The sequence below is a fragment of the Rissa tridactyla genome, chromosome 3 (genome assembly GCF_028500815.1).
Source record: "Rissa tridactyla isolate bRisTri1 chromosome 3, bRisTri1.patW.cur.20221130, whole genome shotgun sequence".
Taxonomy (NCBI): domain Eukaryota; kingdom Metazoa; phylum Chordata; class Aves; order Charadriiformes; family Laridae; genus Rissa; species Rissa tridactyla.
The window spans coordinates 70,216,358-70,235,910 of record NC_071468.1 but is presented as its reverse complement, the minus strand read 5'-3'; the positions used below and the strand labels follow the sequence as shown (position 1 = coordinate 70,235,910).

General features: G+C 37.6%; 1 protein-coding gene across 19 annotated transcripts in view; it reads right to left on the bottom strand.

Annotated features, from left to right (window-relative positions):
- Nucleotides 1-2,139: 2,139 nt before the first annotated feature.
- Nucleotides 2,140-19,553, bottom strand: part of TRDN (triadin) — a 236,903-nt gene continuing 219,489 nt past the window's right edge. For 18 of the 19 annotated variants that reach the window (XM_054194837.1, XM_054194845.1, XM_054194850.1 and 15 more), the window contains one exon: nt 2,140-4,815. In XM_054194837.1, coding sequence (XP_054050812.1) covers nt 4,673-4,815 — 143 coding nt within the window. In that variant the 3' untranslated portion in view covers nt 2,140-4,672. Of the gene's footprint in view, nt 4,816-13,117; nt 13,178-19,553 lie in introns of all 19 variants that reach the window. The other variant, XM_054194851.1, reaches the window with a different exon arrangement.

Below are 19,553 nucleotides of genomic sequence, written 5' to 3'. Positions count from 1 at the left end.
CACTTAGGTTTTTCCTGACACAGAACGAGAACCAAACCAAAGGGAACAGAGGGTCACATTGGTCATTTGAGTAAGGACATATTTTTCCCTTTGAAAATAAGCAACTCATTCAAAGAAATGGGCTCAAAGTTGTAAACAAATTTTATCTAGTGAGTACTGGGAAAACAGAACCTCCTTTTTCCCCATACATAATAAAGGCGTTATCTGGAAACTGAATTTTTTGCAATACTTTTTTAAAAGGAAACACCGCTGAGTAAATTAAGTTACTGAGCTTTTGGACCAGGCAAAATAACATTGTGTTCCAAAAATTTTACTCATTTCTATCACAATAAAAGACATGACTGGAAATTGAAGAAAACTCCTGAGAAATATTTACAGCAATAACTAACACAGTTCTTGAGATGCAGGCACTGCAGAACAGATTGTTGTGTGGAGGTTGTATCACAAACAGTAAGCATACAGAGAAATCCATAAACCAAGAGAAAAAAACATAAAAGCTTATGTTATTTCATTGTTTAATTAAAAAGGCTAAGACTTCTGCATTGAGAGGTACACTCTGTATAAGGAGGTTTTGCCTACAGGTGAATAGTATGACTACTTAACGATTTGGCTAATTAGGAATTTTGGGAGAACTCCACTCAGGATAAAGGGATGGTATGAAAGCTAGATGTAGAGTGACCTTTTCAGGTGTATAAATAACACATGCTTCATATTTTCATTTGCCTTTGTGTTTCTTCCTTCTGGAGAACTAAAAGCTGGCAGAAATATAACCTTCTCAAAGCCGAATCTTTACCAAATTATTTTTCTTTTATGCATAGTTCCTACCTAGGAATCCTGATAAGGCATTTGATATTTCCTCTTATTTTTTCTTTTACCAGCCCCTCGCACCTTCCCTTTCTCCTTGTCCCAGTACCATTCATGTTACCCTTTTCCTTTTTTCTTGGCTTCCAAAATCTCGAATCCTTGGAAAGAAGTGTTACTGCTGGTATGTAACTGTGCGCAGTCAGCAGCTGACTGTCTTAAGTCCAGAGCAGCTTAAACAACCAGTGTTCTCCCTAAGGGAGTAAGTCTTTCACTCATTTCTCACTATACTGAGTGGATTATACAGTGGGATGCTGCAGTGGAAGTAAAGCATTAAGTGAGATAGGAAAGGGAAGAGTCTTTCAGCTTCTCTCCTGAGTGCCTATGTCCTGGCAGATAAAGCAAGCCCTCTGCAACTGTGTTTATTGCACTTCTCGTATTATGTTGGATTAAAGCGCAGTGTCATAGAGGTTTTCTGCAGGGAACGTGGCATCTAAACGAGACTGTACTAAGTAGTAAATGGCTGTGTATAAAAAAGCTAGCAGTGCAGCTCTGGAGTTGGGGATCAATGGGCTAAAGGTTTGCGGCGATGTACAAGTTATGTGTGTTCTGTCTTGTGGTCTAAGTGTAAAGGTAGGACAAATAGCAGTTTGCTGCCATTTAGTAGGAGGTGTGCAGGGTCTGTGTCACATCCAGCTGTGGCGGGTTACCTGTGGCTACCAGCCGAACTCACGCCCAGCCGCTCGCTCACTGCTTCCCTCAGGGGGAGAAAATAAGAAAGAAGAATAGGAACAAGAAAGCTTGTGAGTCCAGATAAAGACAGGTAGGCTGATTACTGTCAGGGACAAAGCAGACTCGGGCTGATGTAGGCATGACATAGTTTCGTGTGTGTGTGTGTGGTGGTGGAATATCACCATTTTCACTCTCTCAGTTTCTTGGTGGTTGTTTTCCCAGTTGTCTGGACTACAGACTAGTCACTGGAGATTGCAGGTTTGTCTGCATTGGTTGTGCCGTTGTATTTTAAGTAACTACTTAGGTGAACATATGTGACTTGGCTACAGATGAAGGCCTACCTTGAATGACTGCAGTAACAATTTAGCTTTTCGTATGTCAGAGTGTAATCCACAAAGTGTGTAAAAAGACTAACCAGGATAAGTATTGCAAAAGGCTCATTAGGAATAAATACAATGTTGAATGATTTATTTTTCCCACCTAATTGTAAGAAATGCCGCATGTTTATATTCAGAAGATTTGCATGTACTTACCCGGGATAGAAAACTTACATATGTAAACCCTTGTCCTCCACTTTTGGATTCACAGGGAAACATATCACAGCCATTGGAGCAAGGTTTATATTCTTTATTTTCCAAAATGGATAACAATCAGCATATGATTTTGCAATATTTCAGGCTAATTTGAGTAAAACCATGCAATTCAGTTTTTTTTAAGTTACCAGATGGTTTTAAAGAGAAAAATGCTTGCCACTTTGAGAGCGGACCTGTTTCTTCTGTTCTTCGAGGCAGTCACTGAGCTTAGGAAACAACAATAAATGACTGGTTTTATATAATTTTTTCAATGATATTAATTGCTTATATTTCCAAAGCTTTCAGATACCTAATTTAAACATTATGGAAATGAGATCTGGAACATATTCTTGTCATGTCCCAACTCAAATAGGAAGTTAAGGCTAACTATAATGAACAAAATTTATTTTGCCGCAAGAAGCTGAAAAAATAACAGTTTATAGTATCTTAAAATTTTGTCCAGATTATTGGAATTAGATATAGTCTTGAATTAAATTAACTGAATTTCAGAAAGTTACAATCTCATTTTAAGACAGGTTTCACAGTAAAAACCTAGGGAAATAACATCCATAATAATATGTACAAAATCACATATTGGGAAGGAAAAAAAGTCACTGGAAATATAAAAAGTCCCACTGAAAGAAAACGAAAGATTGTCACTTTGCCATGAAACTCTGTTATTCTGTCGATAGCTCTGTCTCCAGAGCAGATTTCACAGTGACGGTGGAGGCATTCGCCATGAACACTTTTATCTGCAGTGTGCTCCTGTGTGGGGAGATCTACTCCTAGAGCAGGATCTGTTCCTACCTTTTTCCAGAAACCACTGTCTAGACCGCTCGTTGCAATGACAGTTTTTGCAGCACAGGATCTGTGCAATATGAGAGCGCTTTAAGGCCAAGAACCCAGTTCGCCTGAGGTCATGACCAGTAATCAGAGAGTACCTACCTGACCCAGCAGTGCAACAACAAAACTTTCTGAATTGCATAAACCTGTCAAAGACTCAGTTGTCCAAAATTCACATGAGTCGATTATTTGATTAAGGTAAGAGTAGGTTGGCAGCGAGACGGGTGGGGGAAGGGGCTGTTGTTATCTTGAACTAAGCTAAAAATAGAAAAGCAGTATATAATTACTGGTGTGATCAGACTCTACAAGTAGCCGGGTTGTACAAAGAGTACCATGCTGCTTCACCAGGTAACTATATAACTAAGATCACCACTGTACATTTCACGAATTAAATGCAAAAATATAATAAGGAGATACAAACACATAGCAGCTTGCAAAAACATATGACTATTTACACTGCCAGACACATAGACAATTGAGATGGCAGTTTTCAGACATGTGCCTTCACATGGGTCAAATGCCATCCCATCTCTTTCTTAAGGCAACAAATCCATTATTTCTACAGAAATGCACAAAAGAATGTTGAGGATTGGCATATCTACTTCCATTTCTCCTCTATAAGATATCAACAGTACTGTGCTGTGAGGAAGTCCTTTCATTTCATCTAGTAAAATCAGGTACTTGGATTATTTCATATGCTCCTGTTTGTTGGTTTGAATTTTTTGGGTTGGTTTGCTTGCTTTTTTGATGATCTGAGATTGCATCAAATTGGCGTGTTTACCCACTGGAAATTTGGGTTGCTTTAGTTTCATGAGGGGCATCGCACATCATAGCTTTTCATCTGACTTATGTTAATAACAAATGGCTGGCTGGTATATTCTCCATTTACATGGCCTTCACTGGAAGTCAACCCGATTAACCCACAGAAGAAAAGTAGAAGAAGTACTAAAATGACTTCGTTTTTTTCTTCATGTTGGTAAAACACTGGTTTTCCTCAACTTTGCTGTGTTGTTTCATTTTTTCTGCTCGCTTTGGGCTTTAGAAACTGAAGGGATTGTATTTCACCAACAGGCAGGGCAAACGGACCATGCTGCTACTGCTTCGAGTTAAATAGAAATATTCATCATTAACGTGACTTGCGGAGCTAACGTAGTGGTGGTATATTGAGCTGCTCAGCGCAAATGTGAGCTTCAGGCTGCACTGGTCAATGAGACATAAAAATAGCACCAGTCACAGAGCACATTTTCATGACTTAGTGAGGCTTTTTCCTGTCAGCAGTTTGATTGAACGTTAAGAAGAAATGATTTAGGATTGCAGGTAGTCTTGCAATCTTGCTGATATAAGAGCTATATTCAACCTTTCACTCCCTAGATAAGATTAAATGGAAAACAGACTCACTTCAATGCTGAGCAGGTAGGTAAAGAAAAACAAGGAGAGCAAAAGAGGCAGGAAAACACACACACACATGCTCACACACACCATCAGGCCAACGCTTTCTTAGCATTGCAGCCTTTCCATGAGGAACGGGGCACTTTTTTACATTTCTGCCTTTGTCAAACACAGTTCATTACTGCTTGTTTTGCCTCTGCCCCATGGAAACTTTTTCCAGGTACCTGTGTCCAAGTGGATCACACGCTTGCAATGACAAATACCACTGTAACTACTGTGGACCTCAGCAGAAAAGATAAAGTGCAAAATGTGAGTGATCATACAACTCAGTCTCTCTACTGCCCTGGTTTCCTTGTCTTTCTCTTGGAAGTCTTTGAGTGAGTCTTTTCTTCCTTGTTCGAAGCGGGATTAGTGGGAAATTGCAGTCCAAATCCATTAGGTCCATTTAGGAAGACACATTGAAAGTAGCGGACAGGAGCTAGGAAAACAAGGAAGAGAGATGGTTAATGTCTATGGCTTCCAAACTGGGGCCATGAGTCCATTCCGTGTTCTTTCAGAAAACATCTGTGTAATTTCATTTCCGTTAAGTGAGTTATAACAGCACAAATCTCTAGTGTGATCACAAGCCAGGTTCCACATGTCAACAAGGTTTTAGCTAAAAGGCTCAATGAGACATATATGTAGCACAAGATTAGAAATTATTGACAATTTCATATTTAAACCCATTATTCCTATCAATGTTACAGTCCTATTTCTCCCAGAATATTTGCATTTTGGGATAGCTGAATGGAAGTCCTCAAACTTCACACATATATTTTCTGATTTTGTATTTCACAGCCACTTTCAGATACATTGAGGAGTTCCAGGAGGACTCATATCTAATAGTGATAATGACATATTTTATTAGGTTTCAAATGAATTATCTTTTATTCTGAATAAATGAATAAATGACAGTACCTCTTTCCTAGTCTTTCACAATCAGGGAGGTTTTCTCCCTTTTAATTTTTGAGCACTAGGCTGTGTAGTCACGGTTTTTTCCATTATGTTTTAAAAGCTTTCAAGAAAACATACTTTAGCACAGATGGAATTGACATAATTTATTCCAAAACTGAGTTTTGCACTCTGAGATTAACGCTGACAAGGTTTTAAAAGATAAGTATTAGTCAGTTATGTGTTTGGGAAAATGATTGGAGGCATGGTGGCATCTGAAACAAGTTAGTTTTCATGCAATTGATTTTCTGATGCCTTTTTCTTTCCTCTGCTGTTCATTCCATATTAAAAAAATTAGCCGTTCCCTGTGACAGTTCTGAACTGAGATGGACTCCAGGGCTCCCTGTGTTATAAACTGAGGTGCAGCGTTTATTTATTGACCGCCAAGTCACAGTGAATGGTGGAACACAGAGTGGTGCGTCAGAAATGCTTGATTATTCAATCCAGTTATATTATCCTCTGTGGTCTTCTTGGCTGATTCGCGCAAAGGTTAAGTCTTTGTTATTTAAAAAGCGCACTCGAAAATGGAGTTGGAAAACAGATCCTTCTGCAAATGGCTTACTGCTTTTCCACTAAATCTAAGAAAGGAAGCGATTTTTTTCCCCAAATTTTCAGTATTTCTGATGTTTCTCTTCGAGATGAATCTGAGACTTCTTCAGAAAACAAAGACAAAGTGACTTCCGTGACTAGAGCTCACAGCCTGAACGTGACAGACCAATGTTTCCCTGTGAGGCCTGACAAGCCACAGACTAGGTGCATGGTGTGGATGTGCTATGTCCTCTACTGTTGGCTGTTTTACAGTGGTGCTTGGGCAAGACCAGAAAGTTTCTGGGATATGTTATAGTTTCAACAAATAGACTTAGTTCATCCTTGAACCAAGGTAATTTTTGTGAGTAAAACTAACTAAAAGTAGTATATTGCCACAAGACCCGGTACGATTAAAACCAATATTTTCCTACCAAAGTAAAGTACTCTGTCAGAGACTTCTCAATCAGATCTTAGAAAAACCAACAAAACAACCAAACACACAGCCCCCTAAAATTTACTCCCAGTTGGTGCCAGTTTGATAAAGAGAACTACCTTACAGGAAGAAAGCTGCCAATTAAAAACTCACCTTTCTCTGTTTAAATGGAAATTATTTCTGCATATTCCTCTTATGGATATAAAAATTAAAATAAAATGTCAATAACCCTCTTCTTTTTGAAGAAGGCAAGTAGGGCATTGTGCACTTGCTACCCCCAATAAATACCAATTAATAGTTTACCTAAGGATAATAAAAACGATTAAACTCCCCTGTATTTTACATGCAATCAGAATGCAAAGAAAATATCTTTTTTGTTACATACATTCACAAAGTCCTGATACATACCAACTTATATATCTACATACTTACAAGCCTTTTAAAGATGCTTATGTCATGTAATTATAGCATGCCTGACACCACAGCGTTTTCCAGAGTTGTTATCTGATAATCATTCTAAAATCACCAGTAGTACTGACCACTGCAAACATTTCACTTGGAACTTACAGTCTATTGTTAAAAGCCACAAAATTCATGGAGGGAAAAGGGAAAGGGCAAACTTTCAGATTTTTGCAACTTGGCCAACAGCCACAAACTAATTACGGTGGACTGTAATACTGAATTTGAAAAACCGGCACAGAAAATAATTGTTTGAAAAAAAACCTGTCTAAAATTTATGTGTATTTGGAATGTGTAGTGCTAAAGATTACCCTTGATTGTATTATTTCTGAGATACCTGTAGTGTTGTGAAGTGAGCTCTGTTGTTTGGCTAATATCATAGAATCATAGAATAGTTTGGCTTGGAAGAGACCTTTAAAGGTCATCTAGTCCAACCCCCCTGCAATGAGCAGGGACATCTTCAACTAGATCAGGTTGCTCAGAGCCCCGTCCAACCTGGCCTTGAATGTTCCCAGGGATGGGGCATCTACCACCTCCCTGGGAAAGCTGTTCCAGTGTTTCACCACCCTAGTTGTAAAATATTTCTTTATTATATCTAGCTTAAATCTTCCCTCTTTTAGTTTAAAGGCATTACCCCCTGTCCTATCTCAACAGGCCCTGCTAAAAATTCTATCCCCATCTTTCCTGTAGGCCCCCTTTAAGTACTGGAAGGCCGCAATAAGGTGCTTCCAGAGCCTTCTCTTCTCTAGGCTGGACAACCCCAACACTCTCAGCCTGTCCTCATAGGACAGGTATTTCAGCCCTCCTCTGGACCTGCTCCAACAGGTCCATTTCTTTCCTGTGCTGAGGGGTCCAGAGCCAGCCACAGTACTCCAGGTGGGGTCTCACGAGAGTGGAGTAGATGGGCAGAATCACCTCCCTTGACCTGCTGGCCACGCTTCTTTTGATGCAGACCAAGACATGGTTGGTCTTCTTGGATGTGAGCATGCACTATCGGCTCATGTCCAGGTTTTCATCCACCAGTACCCCCATGTTCTTCTCCTCAGGGCTGCTCTCAATCCCTTCATCCCCTGTATTGACACCAGGAGTTGCCCCAACTCAGGTGCAGGACCGTGCGCTTGGTGTTGTTGAACCTCATGATGCTCACATGGGCCCACTTCTTGAGCTTGTCCAGGTCCTTCTGGATGGCATCCCATTGCTCAGGCATATCCACCACACCACACAGCTTTGTCTCATCTGTAAACTTGCTGAGAGTGCACTCGATCTCCTTTTGAATGTGCACTCGCTCTTATGTTTTATCTAATCAAGCAACCAGAGCTTTGAAACAGACATATTGTAAATGTCTGTTTTATTATTTATTTATTTATTATCTGTCTTCTTTATTGACGATGAGATTTACACTTTCTGTAAACTGAATGGTCTGTCTTTAGCATATTCTAACTTGTTAAGTAAAACAAAGTTAGCTGCCCATTTAGTAAGTCTATGCAGGAGGAAATGGTTTCAGAATGACACTTTTTGCTATGTGTTTTTTCACTATTTCCCTTTCATGTTGCCCTTCTTAGGCTGCTTTATCATGCAAACCTCATCTGCAAAATACACAGATAAAAACTTCATTCAAAAAACACCAACCCCTAGAACTGTGTCTGTATCAGAATCTGCAACAGTGTTACGATACAAGCCATAGCCAGGAGAACAATTGGAATTTTGGCATGCAAATAAGACTATAAATGCATCCCATTGTGCCTTCGCAATTCCCACATTCAATGTGAATACAGAACATGTCTTTTAATCTGAAGTGGGTTCTCACTTTGCATGTATTGTCTCATATCTTCAGGGCAAATGTTACCAAAAAAAGATGAACAGTAAGAGCAAAATATGTGGTTTAACACTTTTGTCAGCTTAGCTGAGACAAAAAAAAAGGGTTATACCTGGCCTCATGCTTCTGTTTAGAATGTAGTTTATGAGAATTAGTATATTAGTTAAATTTCCCTTATAAGTACTACTAAGGAAACAAAATAAAAGTCAATACTGGAAAATTGCAGAAATATTTTTTGAACAAATTATAACCAAAGCTGTTATATAAGGACATCTGATATCTAAGACAAGTTCATTTCTGAAAGGCTGGAGGAGGGAGTATTTGCTTCTTTGTCTTTCACTTTGTGAAAGATATAGGCATTTTTTTCTCTCACGAAAAGAGAGAAATCTTTTAAATGATTTATGATTTTTTAAAATGAGCTAGAATGCAAATGACATACTATTTGTTCTTAATTGTTCTCATTAAGAGTACTGAATGAAAAAGGTAACAGGTAATAGGTAAAAGGCAACTAGATGACACAAGTCCCAATAAGGGACGAGACACTAGAGAGCAAAGAGAATCCCAAAGCCGTAAGATTGCTGGAACAGTAAAACAGTGATTTTAGATGATGTTCAATTTCCATATATTCATATAAGGCAAACATACCAGCAGAATTGACTTGGCTGAGAACCAGCAGACAGGCACACTGAAGTCCAAACACATCCCAGAATGAGATCTAACTTTCAAAGTATCCATAACTGTCATATCCCCTACAGATACTATTATGGTGACATCCACAAGTCCTTTATCAACCCAAATAGACTGATTACTCTGTGTCTCGTCCCTGACAGAGGCAGTGAGGAGTTAAATCCATCTGTATGTAGCATAAATCATCAATTTCTGTGAATCTGTATAGAACATTAGAATCAATGTACGAGAAAGCCTCACCCTCAGGTTTGAATATTGCTTAGCAGGTGGTTACAGTTTTTTGCCTTATGGTGGCTTATACTGGTTTAACAGTCTTTATTTACTGTCTGAGCAGAGAGGTTCACACTCAGCCATTTACATTTCCAAAGCATGAGAAAGCAGACACTGATGAAGTTATAATAAGATCCAAAATCTCTTGCAGCTGAGAGAAGGGTTAAGGAATTGCTGGGGAAGAGAAGAGTTTTAAATCTGAATAGATAACCAGAAGAACCTTCCATGCTTTCCTTTCCAAAGGGAATCAAGGGGTCCTCTACCAGGGGTCTGTGACAAATCTGGACAGAGAAAGATTTTCATGAGAAGCTCAGTCACCAGGACAGAGACTATTAAGCATCTGTCAGCTAATTAAATGAACCCTGTAGTGGAAGAGACTATAAAACTCAGTGCTAGGTAAGCACTGACTTGTTCATTTTCATCCTGCATATTTACGCCTTAATAGATCCCTACACTCTAAGCAGTCTATTTTGGAATTGTTTCTATGCTCATCTAGCTGATTTAGTTCTTCAAGAAAACTGATGAATATGAGGGCACTCCATCCTTACAGGCGTGATGGACCTTAAAATTCAAGGTTCTGGGACACTGGAAAAGAGCTTGGCTTCCAATGCCTTGATCCACAATTTCCAAAGGATGATAGGCTCTAGCTACACTTAAGCAATGTCTGGTTAGGGAACTGGTAATTCAGGGGCTAAAAAGGAAAAGCACTTTTCATTTCCCCCTTTAGCTCCATGCAGTCTAGTTGGGAACATGTTTAAATCCAAGGATGTCCAGGGACCTTGTGATAATTTTCATGAAAGCTTCTCCTGAGTTAATATGACTTAGTATCATTTTGGAGAAGACTAATTCAAAGTGCCAAACTACCATTCAAGTGCCTACTCAATGGGAGTTTTGTGCAAGGAATTATGGTCATACAAATAAATAAATAAATAAATAAATGCATTTTTTCACTACAGTCTTCTTTAAAATTAATCTTATAAGGAAAGGGGGTAGAAAATTCAGAGAGGAATAAAATTTACTAATTCTAAGAATGTAAATGTGTTCCTGTTTACTTGTCATACTGGTTAAAGTCCCATTTCTACAAAGCTCAGATAGCTGTTTTTAAAGCAAGCCACCAAATAAAATATTCATTAAAAAGTAAGAGCTTTTAGCAACAAAAGTTTGGTTATTAGGGAAAAATTACAGAGAATATGTGAGGAAACAATTTTTATCAACGATGTTTTCTAGTTTGAATAAAATTTCTTCACTTAGAGGCTTTCCTAATAGAATTCAACAATTCAACAAAGCACAAAAATTCAGGCAATCATAGCATTAGAAACAACTAATTGGTAACCAATTATAAGCAGGAGGAAAGTATTAACAATTTTTCTCATTTCTTTCTGATGGCTTCTCAGGAATGCACATGCTGTGTTTTGGTTCAGCAATCAAAACTCAACCACGCAAGAACAAAGAAAACTTGTTCCAATGACTAGGGAGCTGAACTTTTTTATGCTTACAGAAGGGTGAAGAAGAAAAGCAGGTATTTTCTTCCTTGCTCTGCTTCTTTCCCTATCAAATAATTTGGGCTCTTTCCCTTCACTATTCAGTAAATTTACACTATGACAAACTGACAGGAGAAAGCACAGGGGTGGATGGGGAAGAGTTGTAGCGTGGAACCCTTGCTAAATATCACGTTTTGCCTTCACATTTTCAAATCCAAGTATCTAAGTCTTTGTGCTTAGATGCACTGTGTAACTGACATTTAATTAAGTCCCATTTCACTGAATAGCAAAGGTGAATGCTGAGGGCCTGTGTTTTCTTAAATTCATGATATGGTTCATGTTTAGATACTGGCTATTCAAAACAACACGGTTAATTAGATTTATCTTTTTTGGATAAATCTTTTCAGCTCCTTTCTTATTATTGAGCATGCTGTACAGTCACACTACTGCCATTCTCAGGAAGTAAAATGCTTAATGGGAAAGAGGAGGGAGGAAAAGAAGAGGAGAAATGTCCATTACACACGTGCAAGTAATATCAGTACCACTTTAAGTCCATTCTATATAGCTAAAACATCCCCTTAAAATGACATTTTTCTAGCATTGTATAGACAATGTGTAGACAGTAAAGGGAAAAAAGAAATTGTCCCATGAGGATACTACTTTCACATCTTATTTCCTGTCTTGAATAAGGAAAGAAAAAGAAGAATGGTCAGAAAACATCCCTTAAAGCTACTTTCAAAGTGTCTGTGATATAATGCAATAATTGCTCATCTTTGCAAACACCATCCAAGTTTTCACATCCATTTTAGCAGGGGAACTGTCAGATAATAAGTTATTTAATAAACAAGTACCAAAGCTGTTTGAGTAGCAGAGTTAAATACTAGCAACAACATTGTTACTACAGCCATGAGAACTCAGATTGCACGTTCTCCTTAACAGCTCCTTTTCAAGCACCGTGGAACTGCAAGGTCTGGAGAAGGTAAAATAGTTATATTTTAAAAGAGTAAATACACATCCTTTCAAAAATCATGCTCAACAATGAGCAAATAACACCCAGAAGATTGCTCTATTTCTTAAGAGTGTCTGTAGTCCCAACTAACTCAGGAAATTTGCTAAATACACAAAAGAAACTAGCCTTCATTAGTGTTTAAATCAGAGTCACAAAAATAGTATCAGTACAAAGTCAGTAGTACATGTCTTTAATAATGCTTTCTTGGTATAAAACGTATTGTAAATGTATCGGATCAATAGTGCCAGGAGGTCACTCTGGTCATATTTAATGTCATTAGAAGGGGGAAAAAATCACCAGGGTAAAAACACGTATAAGATCCCAAGATGAGAACTGGTTAAAACCGGTTGTGATTTATTACTTATCAAAGTCAGTGCTCTTTTTGAAACATAACAACAAAGCTCAATGAATGAGATCTTTATTCTAACAAAACCAATTTCCGCAATAAAAGGTGAAATTTAATATTTCTGTCTTTCCACTTGAATGCGATAGATGACACCTAACAATCATTTAAGGGAACAAAAAAATCTGTATTTTGCTAACTGGCTCTTGCATTGTCTAGTAAGAAGGCTTAGTGGATAAATAAGCTGTATGTTTAGAGAAAAAGTGTTATATTCCATGTTATGGTCACCGCACACAAACCACGAAACTCTCACGTAAATGTGTGAATATCTCCAAAGTGTGATATTCCCCCAAAATTCATTAAAAATTTCTTTTTGTTAGACAGTAGAACCATGCAAGATGTAACAGTACGACACATATGTGGTAATACAGACATTTCCAACAAAGCATAGCAATGATCAGAGCACACAGGCTTTACAATTTTGCTAGCATTGAGCTTTCGAAGCTGGCATGATATGTTTTCTTAGTGAAACACTGGAGCAAATGAATGAATGAAAGAACGATATTTAAGAGGGACCAAAAAATTAATGCAGACCTGATCCAAAGACTATTATAGTCTGTTGGATTTATTCACAGTCTGCAATGATAATTACATGAGACTACAGTGGTATTTGGTGGACAGCAATATAGAATTGGATTTTATTGCTATTGCTCAATAAACAATAAGAGTATCTTGGTAGGATGCACTGTGTGTTGATCATGTACCTTAGGCATGTTGACGTGGCATGGTCTCTGTCGACTCATTCTTATGGCCAGCATGTTCAACTAATGTAATTACAATATATTGCATTAAAATCATTGTTTCTAATGAACTACCAGTCATTAAAAGATTGGTTTAAAACTTACATACGAACACATTTAAAACATATAAAACCAAAGAAGAAGGTAAAAACAATCAGGGATCTTATTATGTTAACAAGGATGGATACCAAATAAATGGAAGTTAATACCAAATATTTATTCAGCTGTGAAGGCATGGGATGGAGATAGGAGGGAAAAGGAAGGAAGGGGAAGGAAAGGGAGAGGAGAGAAACAGTGAATGATAAGGCAGTTAAACAACTAATCAAAGCGAAGCTGATGTTTGAATGATACAAGCGCTTTCTTCATTTTGGTTATTCAAACTGAAATCTTTATTAAATAAAGGGTGGGTTTTTTTGGATGCATGTAGCATTATGTGTACATATTTATCTTCCCTAGTGAGAATTTTTATGTTAGGAGCAGCAGCACTTCTTTATGACAATAAAAACTCGAGGAAAAGACTTGAACTATGCTACTGACAAACCCTGATATGCCTAAATTCATCCTGCTTAACATCAGACACTGGAGGAGCAACCTTCTGGATTTATCTCTTGCCGCATGAAGTAATGCTAGGAGGCAACTCAAATTTCCAAGGGATGAGTAACCCATTGGAGAAGTTGCTCTCTCACTGACCATAGAACTTGTGCAAAGATGCCCTTATTTAAGCGTCTATGATTAGGAGGATTGGATCCGTGCCTGTGTGCTACTTACAATAAAAGATGAAGCTAAATTAGAATGTCTTCCCCGCTCTGAATTTGCACAGTTGTAGGAACAAGTTAAAACAGAAAGAAACTGTAGGAGCTCAGTAGGCTGGCTTCTTTAAAGTATTTCAGAGCATCTGCTGCCAGTTCTGGTCTCACTAATAAGGAATTGCATCACATAATTACCATATGTCCACTGGATTTGACTATACTGATGGCAACCTGGAAACATGAACTCACTCCAACATCAGGCTGCCTGTTTTTCTGTTGATAAATGTTTAAAAGTGAAATCTATGTCGATAAACAAGTAAGACAGTTGTTCTGTCCTCTAAGCAATGTGCCCATTAGAAGAGAAGGAATATGGCATTAGAGGAATTACTTTCCTAAAGTTCAAGAGGGATTTGAAGAAAATGGCCATTTATCTGAAACTGAGATAAATAATCTCTGACTTGGAAAACTCTTGAAGAATTACATTTTGTACCGACCTTTCCTTCCACGAAATATGTCATGGAAATACATAATATTTACTTTTCTTCTCTTTTTTTTCAGTGTGATTTAAGAAGATACAACAGTCAAATTAAAGGGCAAAACCAACTTAACAATGAGAAACATTAAGATACTAGATATTGATGTTTCATTTGTGGCAAAATCATTCATAGCCTTATACTGAGATTTTTTTTTCCTTTTTTTTTCATTTGACTTGGCACAAATTTAGTGTACATTTATAAATGCTGGGAGCCACTTAGTTTAATTTTAGCAAAATGTTTTGACCCAGTTAAGAGAAAGGGAATGAAATCATTGTCCAACAGGAGTAAATACCATTACTAATTGGATTCATTTTGCAAAGATAGGCAAAACAGACTCTTATTACTGCATCTAAACCAGCATGCTAAACATATTTTTTTTCATAGTCTTCTTTTCTATAGGCTGCGACCCTTATATGTTGTTTAGTTAGACTAATTTATCCCTATGTTTACAGAAAAATAAGTGTTTCTCTAATAATTTGCTAGGAAAATCATTTTTAGACTTAACATGAGAAATAATTAATTCATTAATTAATTGTAAAAAACACCAAATTTTGATTATCTTGTCTGTTTTCAACTTTTGCTGATCCTCTAACTCATTTTTTTGCCAAAGATCCTTCTATTTCTGGGATCTCTCTCTGGACTCTGAGGTTTCCCTTAGTGTATTCCCTGGTAGAATTTTGCTTGTTCCCTTTTGATGTAAACAACCATTCCAAGCTCAGAGGGGACATTATCAAGTATAATGTGAGAGACTGAATAATGTTTGTGGGCCAAGACTTAGAGTGGACTTTGGACACCTTGAACGAGATTTAGGTTGAATGACAGCACCTACGTTTGAGGTCATGTTCACAAACCAGCTCTCCGATGACAACAGGAAATATCCCTCCACTACCAGAGGTGCCTGATAGTATAAGAATTAGTCAAGAATTATTTCTAAATTTTTCCCAGTAGCCGTTTTGAAGTATTTTATGTAAAGGGGTTTTGAAGCAGAAACAGACCTTTGTATCAAATCGAGAAATCTTGTCTATTAATCTCCAGTACCAATGGCTCTTGTATTAATGGGTCTGGAATTATGCAAATTCAAGAGGAACAGGCAGCTGGTGTTCCACCCGTATTATTCTGTAACTCAGTAGCCCTAGTGCCCTCCTGGGAAGCAGAAGGTATAAAGTTGAGTCTCTCCAGGTGAAGAAGGCTCTGAAAGAGTGTCAGCTAAATCCCTTGGAGAGTGCACAATGATTACACAGGTATAGAGGAAATATCACTGTCACCACCATTTTGAAAGCAAAGTAATTATAGGTGCATTTTGTCAAGGGCCTGATGTTGCTGCCAGGTTAGTTGTACTCAAAGCATGTCTGTCAGACAGGAATTGTTAATCAAGTTTCTGGATCCTAATGAAGTTTTTGTAGGAACTGTGCACTAGGCCGGCAGTTTTCCCTGTTTCAAAAACAGGAATATATGGGCCAAAAAAATCTGTGCTTGCATGAGAAGGTGCCTTACGGATGTAGAAACTTTAAGCTTTATGGAACATATTCAACAGACTGTTTGGGACACTAAAATCTTCAAAAATAATGTTTTGGGTCTGACCTTATATTCGTAAGAGTGGTTTTCACTGTTGATTGTCAAGGGCTCTCTCTGCTTGTTAATCTTCAGGATTTCTCTCTTACACCTTTTAAATGAGAGTCTATCAGTGGGGTCTGTAAAGTGTTTTCACGGTTGTGGCACAGCTGAAGTTTGCATAATAATAAGAAAATGTTCTCAGTCTTGAAGACTGAGCTAGTAAAATTCAAGTGCTCTTAACATGTAGGTAATGTTTAGATGGTACGTAAAAATTGAACTGAATCAACCCTACTTTTGTCACTTTGTTGGTAACTGTGAAAACTTACGATTGCTTATTGGGGAGGTGGTCTTTAAACTGAGTCCAAGTAACTCTCGTCATAATGCAAAGCTGATTGAGAATCAATCTCAGTAATTCCTATGTGTAAAAAAATCTTGACAACAAATAAACTCATGGTAAGGTAATGGAATTACCAAATACAGCCAAAGGTAAAAAAGGAGATTAGTTTAAAGCCAGGGATAGATGCCCCTCTGTAGAAGACACAGCAGGAACCCAAAGAGCTTCTAGATTCTCTCCATGAAGTTCTTTGTTTCAAAAGATAAAACTTACCCTTTGGGATTTAAATAGAATGTCTGTAATTCGTAATTTAGATTACAATGTCACTATGCTGAGAGGCCCTCTATAAGCTTGTAATTGACATAAAACCTCATGTATTTTTCTCATTTGTGGTGTGTATTTACAGATTTTGAGTTTCAAAACTTATTGCAATCTGTAAGAATTTTTCCAGAGAGATTTATTCAGGATCAGACCAGACCATAAAGCTTTCATTTTACCTAGCTACACAACATGGCTGATCTTTCTCCCTTCTATGGCTTTTCTATCTAGGAACCATCAGGAAGATTAATTCAAGTTAACTTTAAAAATGGATTAATTAGGTCATATAAAATTGTTACGTGGGCACTCATTTAGAATTAAAACAGCCTTAGTGAAATTTTCATCAATCCAATTTCAAAATAGGTTAAAATTAATTAAATCAGGGTCACCTTAGTTCTTAATAAGTGACACTCAAGCATTTAGCACTGTTTAACTGAGCTCTTTAAGCATACACCTCTTGTTAATGCACAGTATTCCTCCATGTCTCCACTTAGACAAGCCTGCTGAGAATTAGTCTCCAAGTATTTCTTTAAAAGTCAACTTCAGAATAGTGGAATGACTAACACCGAGTTAGTTGTTGGAAAGCCTGCATATGCAACCTTGGTCCTCACAATTGTAACAAACATGAAATGTTGAGACATTCATGGGTACCCACGGAATGGAGGCTGTTCTACACGGACCCTCTTGCAAACAGCCATAACGCGCAGCTCATCCTGCTCTCATGCTGAGCGCTTCTACCGCAGAGTGATGAGCACCCTGGAAAATCTTACTGAATGAGAATATCCCGCATAGACACAGGTTTTGTAAATGAATGAGCACAGAACTTCTCAGAGTGCCAGCTCCTTCTATTATTTTCCAGCCAATGGCACACTTCTTTATGTTCAGAAAATACGAAATTAATATGAGTGATTTATTGCTGAATTCTGGTGAGAAAAAAAAAAAGATTAATCTCTACTACTGTTTTCATTATTACTTTCAGAGACACAACTGTTACAGTTAATGGTCCCTTCCTTGATCTATATTTCTATTTTTGTGAAAAGACATAATATCTTTTCTCCGCAACGTTATTCTTCAGCTTCTTTGATCTAGTTGCATTCAAAGAGCAAGCTTCAGGAGTATGAGTTTATGCAGCTGAAGTTCTGGAAGAAACTGCTGACAGAATACCAGAACCGTCAGCCATCTGGGATACACAGACTCTCCGGGCAGCAAGGAGAATAGAAAATAGAGTATCTGCAGTTCATCACCTATCTATAGATGAGAGCTACCTGTCCTGCACTGATGAAGCTCTTTCTTACCTTCTCTTTTGAATATTGTGCACTATTTTTAAAGTAGTTCAATGCTTCTGTTTTATAGAACAGGACCAATATGTTTGTACTTGATGAAATTGACAAAAACTATAATTTCAGAATAAAGAAAAAAGATCATATTTTCCTCCAAAGTCTTCAAATGCTTCAGAACCAAGGAAAAAATAAAGGAAAGTGGTCTCATTCTCTTTCAAAATAATGATGCAAGGAAAAAATCTTACATATTGCACTGCTAACAAGTTTATGTTCCCCCAGCACTGAGGAACATCCTTGATAGTGTCTCAAATGTCTCTCTTATCAAATCTCACATTAAATAGAACTTTCTGCTTTTGCAGATTTGGAAATCGCCTTTGCATTGGAAAATATGTTACAGGAAGACAGAAATTGCAAAGCAATAAAACAACTTTACAGTAATACACCAATCACCACGTGGTAATACAGACATGTAATGAATTCATCCACTTGAGTAATGGAGGTCTTCATGTGGTGATCACTATGTTCCATTGAATACCTTTTGTTGATAATATGATGAAATGATTCCTCTTTATGCTAGAAAACATCTGAGAAACTGTATTGCTCTCTATCACTGCAGAAGCAGAGGAAAAATTTAGCTGAGAAATGCTTTGTTTCATAAAAGTGCTAGCATAATATGTTCATATAAACGGTGTTCCAACTCTGCTTAATAATAATCTTAGTTTTCCCAGAGTTACAACTTCTTTGAATAGGCAGTAAGTATAGAAACTCTCATGTGCAAGAAAGCTTTAAAGCTCTCATAATGTACAAGGGTAGATGCATGAATTACATAAGTCTATTTACAACACATCTATTAACATGGAAGATAGCATAACTAGTTTGATTTCTCTTAACCGTGAGAATAATCCACACGTTTCTCTAATTTAACAAGGAAATTTATGCAGGATTAGTATCAATCTCATTATTTTTCCCTTTTCATTCTCTTCCATCACAGCCTCTCTCTATTTCTGCCACATTTGCACATCTGTGGCGTTAGATAGCAGCACACTAAAACCATCAACCTCTTCAGCTCACTGTATGGCAAATGCAATACATGTTGCTTCCTGAGTTTTCAGCCATGAGGACAGTTGCAAGGTAATTGCAATAAACATAATCACCTTTTGATTAATCTAGATTTTCATACTCTGGTACAAGCCTTGAAACAAACTAGGACTTATATGAAAGCATCCAACTGTTCATTCAGGGTATGGTAGCTAGTCCTCACCACGGAGTTGAATTCGTACACTCCTCAAACTTTACACCAGGAGTCAAAAACTCTGCTTCTGTGAGCTTGCAAATACATTCGTTATAAGGTAGAAGGAAAAAAATGGAGTTCCAAGAATTCCCGGTTTTTTGTGTAGGTAAGTTTCAGTCTGAGTCCAAGTGTCAATTTTGACATTTAGGACAGGAGAAAGAAGGGGAAAGAATTCTAATTGCTTGCAGCATACAGGGGAGTGACATTTAATGTCTACTGCACATATCACCATTGTTTATGAAAGGTACAGTACTGTTTAAAATTCTGTTTAAATGTGGAGCATTCTAAAATTGAAGATTTATACAGCTTTTTAAATTGCTTATTTTTCGTCATCTGAT